At 39.8% G+C, this 20,324-nt stretch overlaps 1 protein-coding gene across 12 annotated transcripts in view; it reads right to left on the bottom strand.

The window, feature by feature from the left end:
- The window catches only part of USP6NL (USP6 N-terminal like), a 187,142-nt gene that overhangs the window by 19,376 nt on the left and 147,442 nt on the right, over positions 1–20,324 (bottom strand). For all 12 annotated transcript variants that reach the window (XM_019933241.3, XM_019933245.3, XM_073801538.1 and 9 more), the window contains 4 exons: positions 12,881–12,988; positions 4,075–4,184; positions 1,893–1,941; positions 154–274 (listed from right to left, as the gene is read on the bottom strand). In XM_019933241.3, coding sequence (XP_019788800.1) covers positions 154–274; positions 1,893–1,941; positions 4,075–4,184; positions 12,881–12,988 — 388 coding nt within the window. The remainder of the gene's footprint in view (positions 1–153; positions 275–1,892; positions 1,942–4,074; positions 4,185–12,880; positions 12,989–20,324) is intronic.

The following is a 20,324-nucleotide window of genomic DNA, read 5'->3' on the forward strand; positions in this document are numbered from 1 at the left end:
AACTAGTAACAAACACTAATGAATTAAAGAAGCCCCTAAACATTTTTTTGTACTTAACCCTACCGATCATCTTCCAAAGTCTGACTTTGTTTGAATTTGCCTTTTTCTCCCTCCCTTGTTTGTTGCTGATGATCAACTATGGGGTTTTCTTACCATGCATAGCATGTTTGGGGCCCGAGAACAGTTTGACCAGGGCCCAGAAGGCGTCTTCTTCATTCATATACATGAGGAGTAAGGCTGTGATCTGGCTCATCCCCTGACAGTATCCAACTTCCTAAAGAGAAAACGAGAACAGAGAAACTGGGGGTTTTCAGATCGAACTACATGTACATGCACATATAAAAAACTGATGTAGAAAATAATCAGAAAATGCCTAAACACATTATTTAATGGCAATTCTATAGAGAAATATTACAATCTCAACAGCACTGAGCCACATACTATCAAAGAATGCACCTGGTACTGGAGAATAAACGAAGAAGTACAGGCAAGTCTAACCTACGTGGATTTTACTGAGCCCTGTTCAGTAAGTACCATTACACCTTCTGTAAAGGCTGTTTATTTTTCTGTTTTGTGTGTGATTCTCAGCTCAATAGTCCTCTTCTCTGCTCAGATGCTGGCAAATTTCTCTCCTCATATAGTTCCCAAATTTGCTGTCTTTTCTCCTCTACACTTCCGGACCCTTATACGGACACATTGCGGGGTACTATCCAGCCTATGCTCCTTCCCTGCGAACTGCCCACTCTCCCCATAATCCCTGCTTATAACATGGCCTTAGAGATTCATGTCTGTGCCACGTGAACCAAAGCTGCTGGAGCAGAGGACACCTGGCCCCAGGGAACCATTAACTGGCTGCAAGACTAATTTACTAATTTCTCTAAGAAAACTGAATAAAGCCACAGAGACTGCAATCCGATGGTGGTATGTACTTGAACAGAATGGTCATGGTGAGTCCATGGGTGCAATACTAGCCTTGGAAAAACAGATAAGCAGACAAAGAAAGCAATCTGGAGAGAGAACCAGTGGAACGAACAGTTCCCAGAGACAATCAGAGTTACCACATGGCCACAGAGTGGAAGAGAGAGAAAGGGAAGCTCTACTCACTGGAGGCTTCTCACTCTCCAGCTCCAACCCCCTGAGCTTCATTTCTGTGAGAAGTCCCTTTAATCAATCCCTTTTTAACTTGCCCTTGTTTGAGTGAATTTCTGTCCCTTGTAACTTAAAGGTTTTGACTATAACAGAAATGATATACCCCAAGGTTCAAGGTGTCCTTCCTGGAATCTAGTCGACAAGCATTTATTTGGCATCTACACTGGTTTCGACACTAGTTGATCTTTCCCCCCAAATCGTTCTCCCCCCAGAGTAATCAATGCCTTAAGAATAACATGTTCTAATACCTAAAAGCTTCGTTTTGGCCCACTCCAGGAGACAGCAAGTAGGTACATATGGTCTCCCACCTGGACCTCACTGAATAAACGAAAGGTGATCCTGAAAGGCAACCTCCCAGGGCAATGAGGAGTCACCACGAGTCAGGCGGAAATTAACCTAGCTACCACTTCCTGTCCTCCTAGCCTGCTCATTCCAGTCCTATCTGCTTAAAATAAAAACAAGACAAACAACAACACAAAACGTAACAAAACAGTCTGGAGAAAGAGGGGGAAAGTGAGCTTCGCTGTCATACTGTGGTTTTTCCACTTCCCAACCAGCTCTGCTCTAAGACGCCAGGGGGGCCACGGGAGCCTCAGGAAGATCCAGAGAGACCTGGAGACCATCCAGTCCTGAGATGAAGCAATGCAGGCCAAAAGGGCCTTGTCAGGAGGGAGGCCCAAAGATCTCCTCCAGGTGCTCAGAGCACAACTCAAAAAGCTGTGGGCAGGCGTGCTCCAACTTACTGTATTGTAGATAGAATATGCAGCAAGAACGTGGAACAGGGATTGCTGCCTAGAAAAAGAAATTTACATTGAACACAATTTAGTTTTTTTCACATATTTTTAAAATTATAAACTTAAAAAAACAACAGTTTGAAGATAAACAGATAATGCAGATAAAACTACTACTATAAGGAAATGATCCCCGAGCTCAAATTTAAACAATACAGTCTAAACTTGAGGCTAAATTTGACAGAAAGGATTTATAGCAAAAACCACGAAGGGCTTCACAGTTTCTTCAATTTGTTCCCCTCTTTCACTGAACTACTCTCACTATAGAATCATCCCCATAGAAGGAGCCGGCTGGACGGAGCTGCAGACCGGCCTTCTGAAGACTCACTCACACTGCCAGCTCCAAAAAGTACCTTGTGGGGGGCGGGGGGCATGTCCCCCAGGAGGCGGTATATACACCCGAAATCAGCCTCCAGCACCAGCGCTGCCTCTCCCAGGATCCAGGGGTGGGAACGGGAGTGGCTCCACACACCGTTACCTCTCGGGTCCACTAACAACATGCTTGGCTCTGCTGCTCTAGAGGTCCTGGCTCCAAAGAGAGGAATGTCCCCACCAGGAGACACAATGATTCCACTGAACTGGAAGCCGAGACGGCCACCCGGCCACTCTGGGCTCCTCATGCCTCCAAATCAACAGGCAAAGAAGGAGGTGCCTGTACCGGCTGGAGGGACTGCTCCCGACCACTAGGGGAAGGGGGTGCTAGGACACAGTGGACGTAAGCAGGAGCACGTCTAGAACACAGGAGACACTTAAGGTGCCTCTGAGTATAACCAAACCCTGTGATTAAAGTCAACGGATAACCTCCACAAGCAAATTCAGGCAGGACTGCTAATGGTCCAGACTCTTCAGGAATAAAGGTTTAGGTCCCCCCACCAGGCAAAGAACCACAGCCAGCCGACGCACTTGCTGAGGGCAAAGGGAATATGGGGTAGGCAGTGGGAAGGTAAGTAACCAACCAGCAGTGACCACATGCCCAGTCGCAGAACTGCTGACTATATCTGTTTTGAGCATTTCCTTATTTTGATATCAATATGTTTGTGTATATATTTTAATGTGTCTTCTTCCTTCTCTTTTCCTTATCATCTAACATAATGTTTAATAATAGCTGACTTTTTATCACAGAAGTTAGGTTACACATATCAACGCAAAAAGAGTAAACACTGCCCAAGGGCGCTGCATCTTTTCGTGCGGAGGGGGTTAGCATATTTTCAGTCGTAAGTAGAATAGCTGTACCATGTCAGGCAGAGCATGCCTTTATCGTCTTTATGCGGAAATTAAGTTGACGAGGGTGGACTGTGATGGTTAGCTTTACGTGTCCACTTGGCCGGGCTACAACCCCCAGTTATTCAAACCCTAATGTAGGTGCTTTGTAAATGTCATTAAAGTACACAGTCAATTGACTTGAAGTAGGGGAGAGTATCCTAGATGATCTGGGAAGCCCTGGGTCGAGCAGTCAAAAGGCTGGAAGAGCAGATCCGAGGGTTCCCTGAAGGAGGGACTCCTCCTGTGGACCGCGGTTTCACTCGCGCCCACCCGAGAGCTCCAGCTGCCCTTCCTGACGGCCCGCCCTACAGATCTTGAACTTGCCTAGTCAGTCCCTGCAACTGTGTAAGCCAATTCCCCACGATAAATCCCTTAGTTTACATCTCTTACTGGTTTCTTTTTCTCTGGTTGAACCTTAACTGATAGGAGGTCAGCAAAACTGTACCTTTCATTCCTAAACTGCCACAGTCATTTCATTTGCGTATTTTCCATTTTTTTAGTTTCACCTTTGCATGGAGTCAAGGGTCTAAGAATATATTTATTGCTGACATGGCTCTCAAAAAGTAACACAATCTCTCATTTCTTTGATAACACTTTTAATAAAAGTATCTACCATATATTTAAGAATTCCCAGATCATAAAATGATTTATAGCAATTTTATAGCACCTACTATGTCAAAGGTTAAAAATTTAAGTTAAATTAGCTCCTGAATTGTACACAATATGGAACAAATGATCCACCAAAACTTAAACCCTTAGAATTGGAATCAAAATTATCGTCTATACAAGACATTCCAAACATTGACATTTCAAATTGATAAAGACTATTTGTACATGCTATTCATAGTTCATAATACTAAACTTTACTTACTTCACACCATATCTGTCTCTAAACATGATATGGTCCCTAAAGGTGCGGTTGACATCAAGGTCTATTTGTCTGATATCAGGTGAACAACCCCGTGCTCTGTGTTTTAATTTCTGAAGAGGAAAAAGAGGGGAAGAAAGCACATTTTTATGGAAATCGGTTGTCAAAAAGCCTATGACAAATGGTAAAATAATTCTCTTTAAAAAACTTTTGACTTAGGAAAGCCATTTCCATGGTTCAAAAATGAAAACAATATGAAAAGGTGCGCAATGGAAGGTTTCTCTCCATCCACAACCCCTCCTCTCCCTCCTCCCACCCCCTCCTCTCCTTCCCATCCTGCCAGTACAGTTAGACTTTCATTTTGGATGGAGAGCGTTTTGGAGTTTGTGTTCCTAAGACTCTTCACAGCTGAGCCATGCAGTTCACTATGCTCCCTTTCTTCTTTCTAGCACAATGTTCTTGTTTTCCTTGGGGCTTATCATTGCCTTGTTTCTTGATTTGCTTCATTTTCTACATATGTGTCACTAATTCAATCCAAACTCACTTTAAGTTGCATCAACCTCTCCTGGTGCTATTCTAACAGAACCGGCACCCTCCCTGCAGACCTGGCTTCCAGAGCTTTTGGACCCGCTACTCAGCGGGGGTCTCGGGGGTCTCCCTTCACCATCGGCTAGGCCTTCCTTTGCTTGGGTCCCCTCTCTCCTGCATCTCACATCTTTCTTGGCTTATTCCCTTGTTCTGGAGGAGCTTGTCCTCCAGTAGCTCCTGTGAAAGGGCGTGTGGGAGATAAATTTTGTGACACTTTGAATGTCTGATAAATCTATCTTCTTTCTTAGCTATTTGGCTATTTTAGAATTCTAAGTCAGAAAATATTTTTGCTCAAAAGGCACCGCCTTCACTGTCTTCTAGCTTCCAGTGTTGCCATTCTAATTCTTTCTTCTTTATATGAAATCTATTTTTTCCTCTCTAGAAGCTTATAGGAGCTTCTATCTTCAAGTTTTGAAACTTGCAATTTCTGTGCTTGGCTTGGATCTATTTTTAGCCACAGGTTTGGGCACTTGATGGATATTTTCAATCGTAAAAACTCATTGATTTGAGTTTTGACTTCACAATCTATTTTCTGGGAAATTCCTTCACTTGTTATTTTCAAACCCTCCTCTAGTACTTTTCATTTCTATTATCATTTTTTATATTCATAAGCTCTATTGTTCTCTAATGTTCCTTTTATAGCATCCTATACTTGTTTTATGGACACAATCTCTCTTTTTATCCCTCTGAAGACCCCAGCAATAGCTCTTCCGTTTTCTTCTTGCTGTATAGTCTTGTTTCTCACAAATTGCTTTCTCTACTTGTTCTTATTTTCCATGTTATCTCCTAGCTCCTCTCCTCACTCATATTTGAAAGAAGACATGAGAAAGCTGATGGAAAGCGCTATGTGCAGACGTGGGGCTTCAAGTTCTGTCTTCACTGTAGAGTGATCTGGCTGGTTTCACTGGGCTTCCCTTGAAGTCAGGAGTTTGGGGGTATTTTCTTGGGCTGGTCAGATTCCTAGAGAAGACTCTTCTGAGCTCCTGTCAGGAGGACAAGCTTCCGGATGCCGGTGTTTTTGAGCGGAGGGAAAGGCGGGGCTGCCCCAAATTCAGGACATTCACTCCCTCTGTGCTTTCCTCCGCAGGTCTGTGTCCACTCCAGCCCACCGGCCTTCTGTTTCATCCTCTCCAAACAGTAACCCACACCCTGCCCCCGTCTCGTGCAGGGGTGGGGAGCAGGTGGGGGAACTCAGGGACTCTAACTACTTCTGCAACAGACTTTCAAGCACTTCTACTGTTTTTAATTTCACTTCCACTTCCAGAGGTACCTGGAGCTGGCAATTATGAAGCCTGCTGGGGATTCTGAGACATAAATCAGGTCCTCCTCCGGTTTTCTCAGGGTTGCTAAAATTACTAAATGTTTGTCTGAATTCTGGTCTCCAAACATTGGCAAGGGTCACCTCTTCTCCCATTTTCTTATTCCTTGCAGTTTTTGTCTGTTTAAAAAACCCTCTCTGCTGTCAATTAAGCAGCATTTCAGGGGGAAAAGAACAAAATGAGTATGTTTAACCAGGTGGGAGATTAAAATTTATATTAATTTATACTTAACCAGATTTAATTGTAATTAAACATCTATATACATGTGTTATATTGACCTATTTACCATGTACTGGAAATATATATTTCTGTTAAAACCAATTCTAGTAAATATATATAACTGTTAATTCCTGACTTAAGCTAAAAGTGGAAAAAACAAGGCTTCCTGGAATATATGTTTGTATGTTAAATGTTTTGTGAGTATGTGGGTTTTGTGTCTTGAGGTAGGAACTCAGAGAAGGGCAGCTTCTGCAGCTTTTAAAAACATGAGCACTTCCACAGTGTTTTAAAACACTTCAGAGTTCTGAAGACCAAGGAAGATATTTATACTATTGTACTAGAGAACCGTACAACCACTAAAATAGTATTGTATGCTATTTCTGATAAAAGTTGGTCCAAGAGACATTACAAAAATTTAGCTTTAAAAATAATAATCTTTACATATTTGTTCTTTAAATATCTTAAAAAAAAAATAAGGTAGTCGGCAAGCAAAGAGGTTTCAATTATTGTTCCGCAGGCCCCCTGGTAAAAGATGAGGTATCAAAACACAGAAAGAAAATGTTTGACAAGACATGGTAAAATATGCTTTAAAATAAAATTTAGCTGAAAGGGAGAAAAACACCCAAAGACATCTATAATGTCAATTACTCTAGAAAACTTCTCCTGAAGATGGCGGTGTGGGAAGACGCGGAGTTAGCACCTCCCCACTAAAGCACCTGCCGGCCGCTGGTGGGGGGCTCTGACACCCAAGGAGACGGGAGGAACCCCAAAGTGAACAAGTAGGACGTAGGGGGACTGAGGCGGGAGGAGAAGTGGAGGCCAGACAGGATCGGCGCCCCCGAGGCCGGGGAGATCAGGAGAGGCAGGCGGGAGGGACTCTCCAGGAAGAGCGGGAGGGGAGAGAAGCGGAGGGCGATCGCCTGGCCCACACGGGCCGGGGAGCCTGCTGAGCTCCCAAGCCGGTATCCCCCACTCCAAAGCCCCCTCCAGGCCGCGTGGGTGCTGGGGGTAATAGGAGGGAGGCCGGGGAGATCAGGAGAGGCAGGTGGGAGGGGCCCTCCGGGAGGAGCAGGAGAGGAGAGGAGGGCGATTGCCCCGCCCACTCAGGCACGGGGAGCCTGCTGGGCTCCCAGGTGAGGTCCCCTGACAGCTGAGACCAGGGGCGGGGGGCACGCCTGGGCCCCTTCTGTTCCTTGAGCCTAAGCCTCACCCCTCACAGCCTTTTCCAGCCCTGTGGGTCCTGAGCATTGGCCCCGCCCACTGCCCAAACCTCACCCTTGCTTAGGCCCCGCCCTCCACAGCCAAGGCCTTCCCAACCCCCTCTTTTATTGTTTTTTCTTTTCCCTCCTCCTCTTTTTTCTTTTACTATTGTGGTACTGACCTACCTTCTGGTTGTTGCTTTATCTATACTTTTATTTTTATATTCCTTCTAACATATCTGTTAGTTTCCTAGACTAATTTTATTTTTTTACTTTGTTATCGTTCTTTTTTTTTTTTGCAAGGATTCTTCAATATATACAAATCAGTCAGGGTGATACACCATATTAACAAATTAAGTAATAAAAACCATATGATCATCTCAATAGATGCAGAAAAAGCTTTTGACAAAATTCAACACCCATTTATGATAAAAACTCTCCAGAAAAAGGGCACAGAGGGAACCTACCTCAACATAATAAAGGCCATAAATGACAAACCCACAGCAAGCATCATACTCAATGGTGAAAAACTGAAAGCATTTCCACTAAGATCAGGAACAAGACAAGGATGTCCACTCTCACCACTCTTATTCAACATAGTTTTGGAAGTCCTGGACACAGTAATCAGAGAAGAAAAAGAAATAAAAGGCATAAAAATTGGAAAAGAAGAAGTAAAACTGTTACTGTTTGCTGATGACATAATACTATACATAGAAAATCCTAAAGATGCCACCAGAAAACTACTAGAACTAATCAATGAATCTGGTAAGGTTGCAGGATACAAAATTAATGCACAGAAATCTCTGGCATCCCTACACACCAACAACGAAAAACCAGAAAGAGAAATTAAGGAAACACTCCCATTTACCACTGCAACAAAAAGAATAAAACACCTAGGAATAAACCTGCCTAAGGAGGCGAAAGACTTGTACTCAGAAAACTATAAAACACTGACGAGAGAAATCAAAGATGACAAACAGATGGAGAAATATACCATGGTCTTGGATTGGAAGAATCAATACTGTGAAAATGACTATACTACCCAAAGCAATCTACAGATTCAATGCAATCTCTATCAAACAATCAATGGCAGTCTTCACAGAATTAGAACAAAAAAGTTTACAATTCATATGGAAACACAAAAGACCCCAAATAGACAAAGCAATCTTGAGAAAGAAAAACGGAGTTGGAGGAATCAGGCTCCCTGACTTCAAACTATACCACAAAGCTACCGTAATCAAGACAGTATGGTACTGGCACAAAAACAGAAATATGGATCAATGGTACAGGACAGAATGCCCAGAGATAAACCTACGCACATATGGGCACCTAATTTATGACAAAGGAGGCAAGAACATATAGTGGAGAAAAGACAGCCTCTTCAATAAGTGGTGCTGGGAAAACTGGATAGCTACATATAAAAGAATGAAATTAGAACACTACCTAACACCATACACAAAAATAAACTCCAAATGGATTAAAGACTTACATGTAAGACCAGACACTATAAAACTCTTAGAGGAAAACACAGGAAAAATGCTCTTTGACATAAACCACAGCAGGATCTTTTTTGACCCACCTCCTAGAGTAACGGAAATAAAAACAAAAATAAACAAATGGGACTTAATTAAACTTAAAAGCTTTTACACAGAAAAGGAAACCATAAACAAGACAAAAAGACAACCTCAGAACAGGAGAAAATATTTGCAAATGCAACAACAAAGGATTAATCTCCAAAATATATAAACTGCTCATGAAGCTCAATATCAAAAAATGAACAATCCAGTTAAAAAATGGGTGGAAGACCTAAATAGACATTTCACCAAGGAAGACATACAGATAGCCAAGAGGCACATGAAAAGATGCTCAACATCACTAATTATTAGAGAAATGCAAATCAAACCTACAATGAGGTATCACTTCACACTGGTCAGAATGGCCATTATCAAAAAATCTAGAAACTATAAATGCTGGAAAGGGTGTGGTGAAAAGGGAACCCTCCTGCACTGTTCATGGGAATGTAAATTGATAATACCACTATGGAAAACAGTATGGAGGTTCCTTAAACTAAAAACAGAACTACCATATGACCCAGCAATCCCACTACTGGGCATATACCCTGAGAAAACGATAATTCAAAGAGACATGTACCACAATGTTCACTGCAGCACTATTTACAACAGCCAAGACACGGAACCAACCTAAATGTCCACTGACAGATGAATGGATAAAGAAGATGTGGCACATATATACAATGGAATATTACTCAGCCATAAAAAGAAACAAAACTGAGTTACTTGTAGTGAGGTGGATGGACCTAGAGTCTGTCATACAGAGTGAAGTAAGTCAGAAAGAGAAAATTAATACCATATGCTAACGCATATATATAGAATCTAAAGAAAAAAAAATGGTACTGATGAACCTAGTTGCAGGGCAGGAATAAAGAGGTAGACATAGAGAATGGACTTGAGGACACGGGTGGGAGGGCGAAGCTGGGACGAAGTGAGAGTAGCATCGACATATATACACTACTGAATGTAAAACAGTTGGCTGGTGGGAAGCAGCAGCACAGCACAGGAATATCGGCTCAGTGCTTTGTGATGATGACCTAGAGGGATGGGATAGGGAGGATGGGAGGGAGGCTACCTAGAGGGAGGGGATATGGGGACATGTGTATGCATATGGCTGATTTGCTTGGTTGTGCAACAGAAACTAACACAGTACTGTGAAGCAATTATACTCCAATAAAGATCTATTAAAAAAAATTACTCTAGAGGACAAGAAAATTCAACGTAAGACCTCATAACAGAAACAAAGCCCAGTTAAGCAGGTAAAAAATAATAGAGCAGAAAGATTATTTATGTCCTAGAATGGTTACAAGCCAATGTGCAGAATATAGGAAATTAAGCATATTTCTTATCTTAATGAAAGGAGGTGTAAGCAACTTCTAAGGTTACTCTGAGATTGGGTGGGTTAAGATCCATGAGTGTCACAATAATAAAGAATAAACATTTTACTTAAAAGAAATAGGAATGTAATGAACCTATAAACCTGAGAGCAGAAGTACAGTGGAAAGTATCTGGATGAAAAACTAGCAATTTCACTGTGGGTTTGGCCAACAAGATTACTAAGTCTTGCTAAGGCTGCAGGTGAGGTTGTTATCCACTGTCACTGGACCTCTGCCACCTGTGAGAGAGAGCACTATACCCCAGAGAGACAGATAACAATGAGATACAATTAAAAGAACAGGAGAAATAGCAGATAAGAGCACTGGCTCGGGAATCAGGACAATTCCACCATTTGAGAAAAATCTTAGTATCAATAGATTAAGAAAAAGTAGTTTTATTCCCATTGAATTTCCCATTTCAGGACAGCAATTTATACTACTTTTGCAAAGAGAGAGTAAAAGAAAATAACTGGGAAAGGAAGACTTGGTTAAATGCTAGAGGAATCTCAAGTAGTAAAAGTAATGCTTATGATAGCGCTGAAAATTACAAGCTTGAAATGATTGGTGGGCAAGTCATTTCTTTTCTTATTACTGTATACTGGATATACAGTAACTGGATAATTTTATTCTATGTAGAAAAAGCCTGAACCACAGTTCTAATATTAGCATATGTACTGGGTTGAATAGCATCCACCCCAAATTCCTGTCTACCTAGAACCTGGGCCTATGACCTGATTTGGAAATAGGGTCTTTACAGATGTAGTCAAGTTAAGAGGAGGTCATACTAGATTGGGGTCGACCCTAAATCCAATGACTAGAGTCCTTAGAAGGTGAGACAGAGACACACACAAGGAAAGGCCACTTGAGGACAGAGGGAGAGACTGGAGTGACGTAGCCTCAAGCCAAAGAACACCCGGGATGCCGGCAACTCCAGGATCTAGGAAGAGTCAAGGAAAGGCTCTTCCCTAAAGCCTTGGGATGGAGCATGGCCCTGCTGACACCCTGATCTCAGACTTCTATCCTCCGGAACTGCAGGAGAATAAATGTTTGTTGTTTTCAGCCACTCCGTTTGTGGGACTTTGTCATGGCAGCCCCAGGAAACCAAAACAGCATGCTAAGTAAAATTTTCTTCTTTATTAATTAAATAAATTATTTACTGAGCACCCACCCTATGAGAGGCACACTATACTAGGGGCTGGGGTTAGATTTTAAATATTTCTCTCAGATATCATTTTTCAATACTGGTTCTAAAACTATGACATTAAAGGCAAATATCTAATCAACCATCTAAAATAATTTGAAACTCTAAAATCCTGAGACAAAACTTATATTCTGTGCAGGCTCCAAACAACTAATTTAAAAACTCTTTACATCATAAAAAACAAGTAACTGTTTAAATTAACCAATATTTATTACATCTTTTTTAAAATTTATTTATTTAATTTATTTATTTTTGGCTGCATTGGGTCTTTGTTGCTGCGCGCGGGCTTTCTCCAGTTGCGGTGAGCGGGGGCTACTCTTTGTTGCGGTGCGTGGGCTTCTCACTGCAGTGGCTTCTCTTGTTGCGGAGCACGGGCTCTAGGTGCATGGGCTTCAGTAGTTGCAGCACGCGGGCTCAGTAGTTGCGGCTCACGGGCTCTAGAGCACAGGCTCAGTAGTTGTGGTGCACGGGCTTAGTTGCTCCGTGGCACGTGGGATCTTCCCAGACCAGGCCTCGAACCTGTGTCCACTGTATGGGCAGGCGGATTCTCAACCACTGTGCCACCAGGGAAGCCCTATTACCTTACATCTTGATGAAATTTTGCTTATTTATACATAAATATGAAAATATCAAAAGAGCATTCCAAAGCCCCTTTTATAATTGGTGTTGGGTTTAAATGACAAATAATTTGTCTTTATTTCAGTTATTCGGTCTTATTCTATTTATATACAATTTCTGAGGAACAGATTTCAAAGTTATTTTTATTATAATTTGTCTTTATTTCAGTTATTCTATCTTAATTTATTCTATTTATATACATTTTCTGAGATTTCAAAGTTATTTTTATTTTTAATTTTTTTAAATTTACATTTCCTTTTTTATTAGTGACATTGAACACTTTTTCTAAGGCACAAAGTTATTTTTAGATATATGTTTCTTATTCCTTTCAAAGGTTAATATAAAATTTAGGTTTAGAAAGGGTATAGCTGAGATGACAAGGAGGTAAATTTAATGCCCTGACTAATATACAGAAAGCATTACTGATCACTGAGTGAAACGTTTAACTTTTTATAAATAAAAAATAAAACCTAGAATACTGTAACAATCTTAGGGGAAAGAAGAAGAAAACAGTCAATCATACACAGGCAGCCATTGGATAAACTGAATTCTGCTGTTATTTTCCCAAAAACTCTAAAAGTGACATTGTAAATCTCTTTATTATTAATACTACATTGCAAATGAGTAGCTACAACCAGGTGTTAGTCAATTTTCCTTACAAATATGCCCCAACATTGAATGATAGTTGCAAAATAACAGGCTGGCTCTCGGTACTCACACTATATAGGTCTCTGGTTTCTTCCTTCATTTTCGGGATCTCCAGGAGGAGGGCCCAGACTTCCCCTCTGAGCTGGAGTGGGATTCCTTTGTAAATTCTCCTATGAAACTTATTAAAAGAAACATAAATTGAAAGTTACAAACTGACAAAGCTTAGACTAGTCCCTTAAATCAAACTAATGAATATTTGTTAGTCTTGTCTTTTCAAAGGATTCCTCATAATTGATACAATTTAACATGGCACATTTGGATCCTCTCATCTCTACTTTTCAGATCCAAACAGGGAGGCATATACAGAGAAAGCACAGAATAAACAAGAAAATGTTAAGTATGCCCAGTACATTAGTTATTTTCATACACTGCAAAGGTGTTCCTTCAGTGGCACGAGAGCACAATCAGTGTTCTTTAAGTTGTGAACATCTGACTTACACACTCCCCATTGATATAACTAACTAGATACACATTTTCTTCCTTTTCCCTCCTACATCTAAAAGGTTCCAAATAGCAAAAGGGTTCTCTTGTGTCAAAGTGCCTTCAAGGAGGGTAGAGTCTCTCTAGAACCTTCTCATAACTCAATGTGACCTACAGTCTTCATTCAAGTCCACCTCCACCCCCCAAACACACACTCTCTCCCTCTTCCCTCTCCTCTTCCCAATTCTGGAGCGTTTCTTCAGGAAAACCTCTGTCCTCTTCTTAATGACATTGATCCTATCTGACCAGACAAAAATAGTGATAAATTTCCATCAAGAAGGAGCATCATCATCTTTGAATGAAATCAGGTATAAATCATCAGCATCATTAACACTCTGGGTCCTTGAAAGTACACTGCCATCACTCTAAGAATCTTAAGACTCACCATACCTCTCCATCTTCTTGTAATTATATCTTTTTTCTCAAGGCTAATTACATACTCAAAATAACATATAAACCTATTATGCTCGTTACAAAGTTGTGCATAAGGAAACTTTGAAACTTAAAAGTAGATGAAACTTAAAAGGAAATGATTAAACAAATTACGGCAGAAACTTCAGGAGCGAGGTAAGAATAAGTACATAGTTACCTTTATGATCAAAATAATATATTGAAGTAGTACGGCCAAGAAAATAAGATGCAAGTTCTAATAATTGAGATGTTGACGAGCTATGAACTAATAAGCAGAGCTTCAACTTCTACAATTATACTAGATTTTTAAAAATGAAACCTTTAGTAACTAAATTATGATGTAGCTTTAAGAAACTGTGATTTTAAATCAGTGACACTATAGAATAACTTTTCCTGTGAAACACTGAATACTGTGAAGTTGATTCAATCAGATAATTACATACATAATCTCAGTTTTGTTCTCTTGGTATAAACACAGTAAGTCTCAAATTTGAAATTCCAGCAGACAGTGATTAGAAACACTGAAGTTTTAACTTATGCGGTAGATGTAACTGGAAGAATATGTACAGAAAGGCTTTGTATAAACTGGACTCTGCTTCTTCAACATTTCCCATGTACTAAACATTTACCACCATTAACTGCAAACAGTGTGGTTTAAAAAAAAGTGAATTTAAGATTTACTTTCCAAAGAAAGTTTATCATCTATATTCATTTCAAAATTATGATAAACTTTTTTTTTTTTTTTTGCGGTACGCGGGCCTCTCACTGTTGTGGCCTCTCCCATTGTGGAGCACAGGATCCGAAACCGTAGGCTCAGCGGCCATGGCTCACGGGCCCAGCCGCTCCGCAGCATGTGGGATCTCCCCGAACCGGGGCACGAACCTGTGTCCCCTGCATTGGCAGGCGGATTCTCAACCACTGCGCCACCAGGGAAGCCCCTAAACTTAACTTTTTAAAGGAATATCATCCACTAAAAGTAACTTCAAATTATCTCCTGAATTTCTAGAGTAAGGATGTTAAACTGAAAGCAATTAATATGAATAGCAGAATGTGGGAATTATTGCAAATGTGAAAAGTGAAATTTTGATAGTCAAGTAAAACATGATGGCAGGTAAACAGATAAACTTTGATGGACCTGAATGTCCATTAGATGGATGTTTTTCAATGAGTAAGATAGGAACCACATGCATTTCTTATACTGTATCACTTACAAAGGTTTTGGACATTATTTACTGCTTTCATTCAATTCTGTATTCACCAACTGTACAAAAATTACCGTTCATTGTTTATCCTAAAGTTAAATCTAGATTTAGAAAAACAAAACATTAAATTGCCATGATTCAATGAAGAAGAAATAATAGAAAGATTTCAGGTAGAAATAAAAAATTAATGGTCCTAGTGTTATTCCAGGGATAAAACGAAAAATGAGGCATGTCTAGAAAAGGCTCAAAAAGAAACTCTGATGCACTGTCATTATCATCATCAACAGTAACAGTTAAAACCAACTTTTACTGAGCATTTACTATGTACAGGAAACTGTTTAAAACTATTTACATATGTTGTCTCATTCAATGATATTAATAATTCTATGAGATATTATTACCCCAATTTTACAAATGCTGACAGTGAATCACAAAAAGATTCAGTAACTTGCCCAAAGACACACAGAAGATGTTACCAGTTAGTAGAAGATACTGATTTTATATTTTATAAAAAGCAAAGACCATCTTTCTAAAACCATGGTGTTATGTAGTATATCTACTGTCCTGCTTAACTGGACTTACTAAAATACATGGAATGGAAAGTATTAATGAAATTGAAGAGCAGAAAGCATTAAAAATAAAATTATAAAATTGTAAAATAAAATAAAATTATAATCAAAACCCAAAAGGAATATAAAAAGGGATGTATCTGGATTCAAGCTGTGAAAGGTAAAGAGATGAAACATGTATACAAAGTAAGATACAGTAGAAAAAGAATCAAATTATGAGATCTTAAAATAAGCATTTTAAATTATAGTTACTATTTTTCAAATACTTCTACTGTTACATGACAGACTGACACTGTGGTTACAGATCTTTCCTCACAAATTTTCAACTATTGTAGAAATTCTGGAAATTTTGTAAAACAAAGTAGGAATCGTATCAAAGCACAACAATTATAATAAAATCTGCTTATTCTCCAGAACAGTAGCACAGTTTTCATTTGTTGAGAATCTGTCAATTGACAAAGCAGTATCTCACACCTTCTAGGACAGCTCTGTAATGTCGGCAGGGCAGGTGCTACTCCAGTTTAAAAGGAAGGGAATCAAGGGACAAAGAAGTGGCCTGCCTAGGCCAAGAATTCCATCTTCCTGCTCCTGCTTCAGGATATTTCTGCCAAATCACACTGCCCCTTAGAGATCACAACTTTATTAAAGTAGTAGAATTTATCAGTAGAAGGGGACAGCTGGTCATCCCAACTCAAAAGTGAACAACATTCGTTCATTCATTGTAAACAGAAACTGTAATGACTTTCTGCTTTGTGGCCAATGCTTACTAGGTACTATGGATACAAACTTGAAAAAGTTCTGTGGAGTTCACAGTGTAGTGGGGAAGATAATCATAGAATCATATAATTATAAACATAATCCTTTGTAATAAGGTCACATATGTTAATTCCTATCAGAGCTGAGTATCACACCCTGAGGGGCAAGTCGTGATAGACATCACCCCCACCAGAGGTGGGCCTGGGTGGTAATGGGAGAATGGCAGGCGCCACGCTGTCTAATCTGGGGGAGTGATTTTGGGGGCAGCTGGCCCTTACGGAATAGACACGAGATTCTAAGGGGAACCAGAAACAGTTTAGGGATAAAGGTGTTGGGGGCAGGGGCAGTGTATCTGCTGTGATGGTCACTTCTTTATTGGTCCAACACCGGGGCTCTCATCCCGAGACTATACCAGAGATACTATAATGGAGGAAGGGGGGTGAGTTCTGCGGGAGAGAGTAAGGAAAGATTTCCTTTAGAGAGGATGACAACAAACTCAACATAAAGGATATGCAGGAATTTTCCAGGAAGGAGAAATGAGGATGGGGACGAGGGTAAAGATAGTGATAAATCAAACAGTAATAGCAATGTTAGTAACACCAGTTACACTAACTAACATTTTATGATTATTAGGAGCTGAGATATGTTTCTAGATCAAAGTATTCCTCGTAGTATTTTTACATTCCTAAAGAGGTAGGTACAGTGCTTATCATGTCCATTTTACAGATGAGAAAATCAGGTGTAGAAAGGTTTAGTAATAAGCTCAGTCACATAACTAATACACTGTGGAAGAAGAACTGAAATTCAAGTAGTCAGATTTCATAGATCATAGTCTGAACAATCATGATATATATAGAACTTTTATATGTTGGATTTTAATATTCCAATTTGAAAAGTACTACCTTTAAAATTCTGTTACAATTTTATTTTATGGGTATGATCTCTGTTCACCTGCCAATAAAATCAAGCAGTCTATTTCAGTCACACAGATAAATTTAAAAATCCATCAACTAAAAAAAAAACAATTTTTTTTTTTCCATCAACTGACCTAATGTTTTCAACACGTCTTTCTAACCTTACTGGTTTCAAAATAGTGATAAATGTGCAGTGCGTGCCAGCATGGCTGCGAGGGAGTAAACTTTTCAGCCCAGCAAGTTTGGCTCAGTTTGGTGGGACTATCAAAACTGCAAGTGAACTCCAGGAGACAAAAGTTTACTCTCTGAGCTGCCTGTGCTCTTCATTGGCTTCATTTCCATCAGTCGTCCCTGCTCCGTTGGTCCCTTCATCTCTGTCTCCAAATAGGCCCACGTCTCCTGAGTCTGGATCTGAAAGCTTTAGAATCCACAAGGCCCTAATGCGTCTTACAACCACCTTCTATTTCCTTCCGGCCTTTTACTGACAAACACCGAAAGGGAGAGCTAGCAAACAGATGGTATCTGGACGTAGCATCTCTTGCTTGTCACTAATAATGGCCTTGAGAAATTTATTTCTAAACATCGTGCCTCCATTTTCACATCAGTACAATCAAATGTTGGCTAATATGAGTCTGTTAGTTACCTGACGAACAAAGGTCCATTCAGTTATTTAACCAGAAAAAAAAATGTGTATCTGTAGTAGGAACTCTGCTGTGACAGAGCTTAGACACAATTAATAATGGCTAGTTAAATCAGAATGGCCTCTACTTAGCAGAGATCACTTCACCTCTTCATTTAATAGATTGTATTTTAAAAATACACTATGACTGTACATAGGGGGCAGTCACTGTGAAAACACAGGCAACCGTAATGGCAACTATTTTTCATTAAATCTTATATTCTAAAAATCCAAATATTCTTATCAGAGCTATATATTTTTATTTAAAGATATTTTTAGATACTTCTTTGTACCACTACTACATAAGTAAGGAGTCTGTTGAGAGAAAACTTATACCTCCCTTTGGAAGAGAAGAAAAATATATACTACTTTTTAACTTCAATGCAACTTAAAACTGGGTATGAACTGAGAGCAGCATTCTTTTAGAAGGTACATTCTACCTCATACCAGATTGGACCATATATATCATCAAATAACTCTAGCATTATAGCTGTGGGAAAATACTTTAAAATTATTCATGAAAGGAAGAGCTCTACTAAAATCCCTCTTACTGGGAAGTATGTTAGCCAGAGTTGCTGTGAGCGTAACAGCCCAGTAGAATGCTCATTTTTACAGAGGCTTATATACTTTCAGACATATGTATAAAGCCACACAATTCTACAAATATTTTATTGAACTGAAGCTGAGACGAAAGTGTAGGTGCAACACATCAAAACTGATCCTGTAATTAGCGCTTGAGAGACCTTTCCACAAAGATGTCAGGTGAAGTAGTTGTCAGTTTTAGGCCAGTCTGAGAAGCAGAGTGTTAAACAAGAGCACAGGGGTCATGACCAACATCCTACTCTGAACGGATTCTTCTTGAAGCACCTTAATGAAATCAGCAACCCAGAAATGAACTTACTCCTGATGAAATAAAATAGTAAGAGTCTAATGGAATTTAGATAGGGATATTTAGGATTCTCAAAAAGAAGAGTGACCTTATTCCTGTGAGATACCCCATGACAAAAAGATTTCCATGGCTGAATAAGTGTCATGCAATTTAAGGTCCCTCTTGAAAATTTCTACCACGTTGTAATATTAAAGATGATGAGGCATCCTGTAGTAAAGAAACCTGCTTACCTCGGTTCAGCTTTATCCCAACTTTATTTAACCAGAGAGCCCCTTTCTCATGTAATAATAAACAACACTTACTGACTGCATATTAAGTATCAGACACTATTCTTTGTGCTTTACATGAATTAACTTATTTAATCCTCAGAACAACTCTGTGAAGGAGGTATTGTGATTACCCCCATTTTACAGACAAGTAAACTAAGGCAGAAAAAGGTTCAATACCTTCCTCCAGGTCATACTACTAGTAATGTGGCAGAGCTAGGGATTGAACCTAGGATAGTCTATTGCTTAACCATTAGGCAACAATGCTTTTGTGTAATACCCGTTAGACCCCAAGGAACTGCTGCTCCCTGGAATTCTTGTTGGTAAAGGCTGACACACAACAATTTGTATCTATGTAAAAAGGAAAAAAATATATAATGCATGGAAAAAAAGTGTGAGGAAACAGACAAAAATCCTAACAGCTCAGTGTTTTGCTGTAGGATTATGGAAGATTTCTTTTTTCCCTTTAAGTATTTTTTACTGCCCAACCTTTCAAAAAACTGATAGCAGTAGTCAATCCTATTGAATGCTTATTATATGCGAGGTGCAATGCCAAGTGCTTTATATGCATGAAATCATTAAATCTTCATCTCTCTGAAATGGGTATTGTTATCTCCACTTTATAGATGAGGAATCCGAGGCTTAGATGTCAGCTGTTCTCAAGGCATGGGCCATGAGGTCAAGACTATTTTTGTAATGATACTAAACCATTATTTGCCTCTTTCCCTATGTTGACTTTGGCACTGGGAGCACAAAAGCCATGGTGGTGAAGCCCCTGGCACCGCAACACAAACTGAGGCAGAGGAAGCACTGTGCTGGCAGTCATTGCATTCTTTCCTCACAGTTTAAAAAAGAGGTCAGTTCGCTTAGGAATGCCCTTGACGAAGCAGTAGAAACTATTAATTTCATTCAATCTCAATCCTGAATACACACACGTCTTATTAATATTCTGAGAGATGAGGTGGAACGCACACAGAACAGAGCGTTGGCCTCAAGAAAGAGCATTTATGAAATTGTATGAATCGCGATCTGAACCAACTGCTTTGGTCACGGACACCGTCATTACTTGAAAGAACGACTGACCAGCCAATCGTGGTTGTTGACACTGGGTACTTAGCAGACATTCTTCTCAAAAATAAATGAAGTAAGCCACTTTAAGGAAAATACCTGACAGTATTTTTGCCCCTGATAACATCTGCCCTTTCAAGCAAAAGTTAGAATTTTGGAAAACTTACATCACTAGGAACTTCACAGCTTCCCAATATTGAAGGAAGAATAGTAGGAATTA

Source organism: Tursiops truncatus, chromosome 2 (genome assembly GCF_011762595.2).
Source record: "Tursiops truncatus isolate mTurTru1 chromosome 2, mTurTru1.mat.Y, whole genome shotgun sequence".
In the NCBI taxonomy this organism is placed as follows: Eukaryota; Metazoa; Chordata; class Mammalia; order Artiodactyla; family Delphinidae; genus Tursiops; species Tursiops truncatus.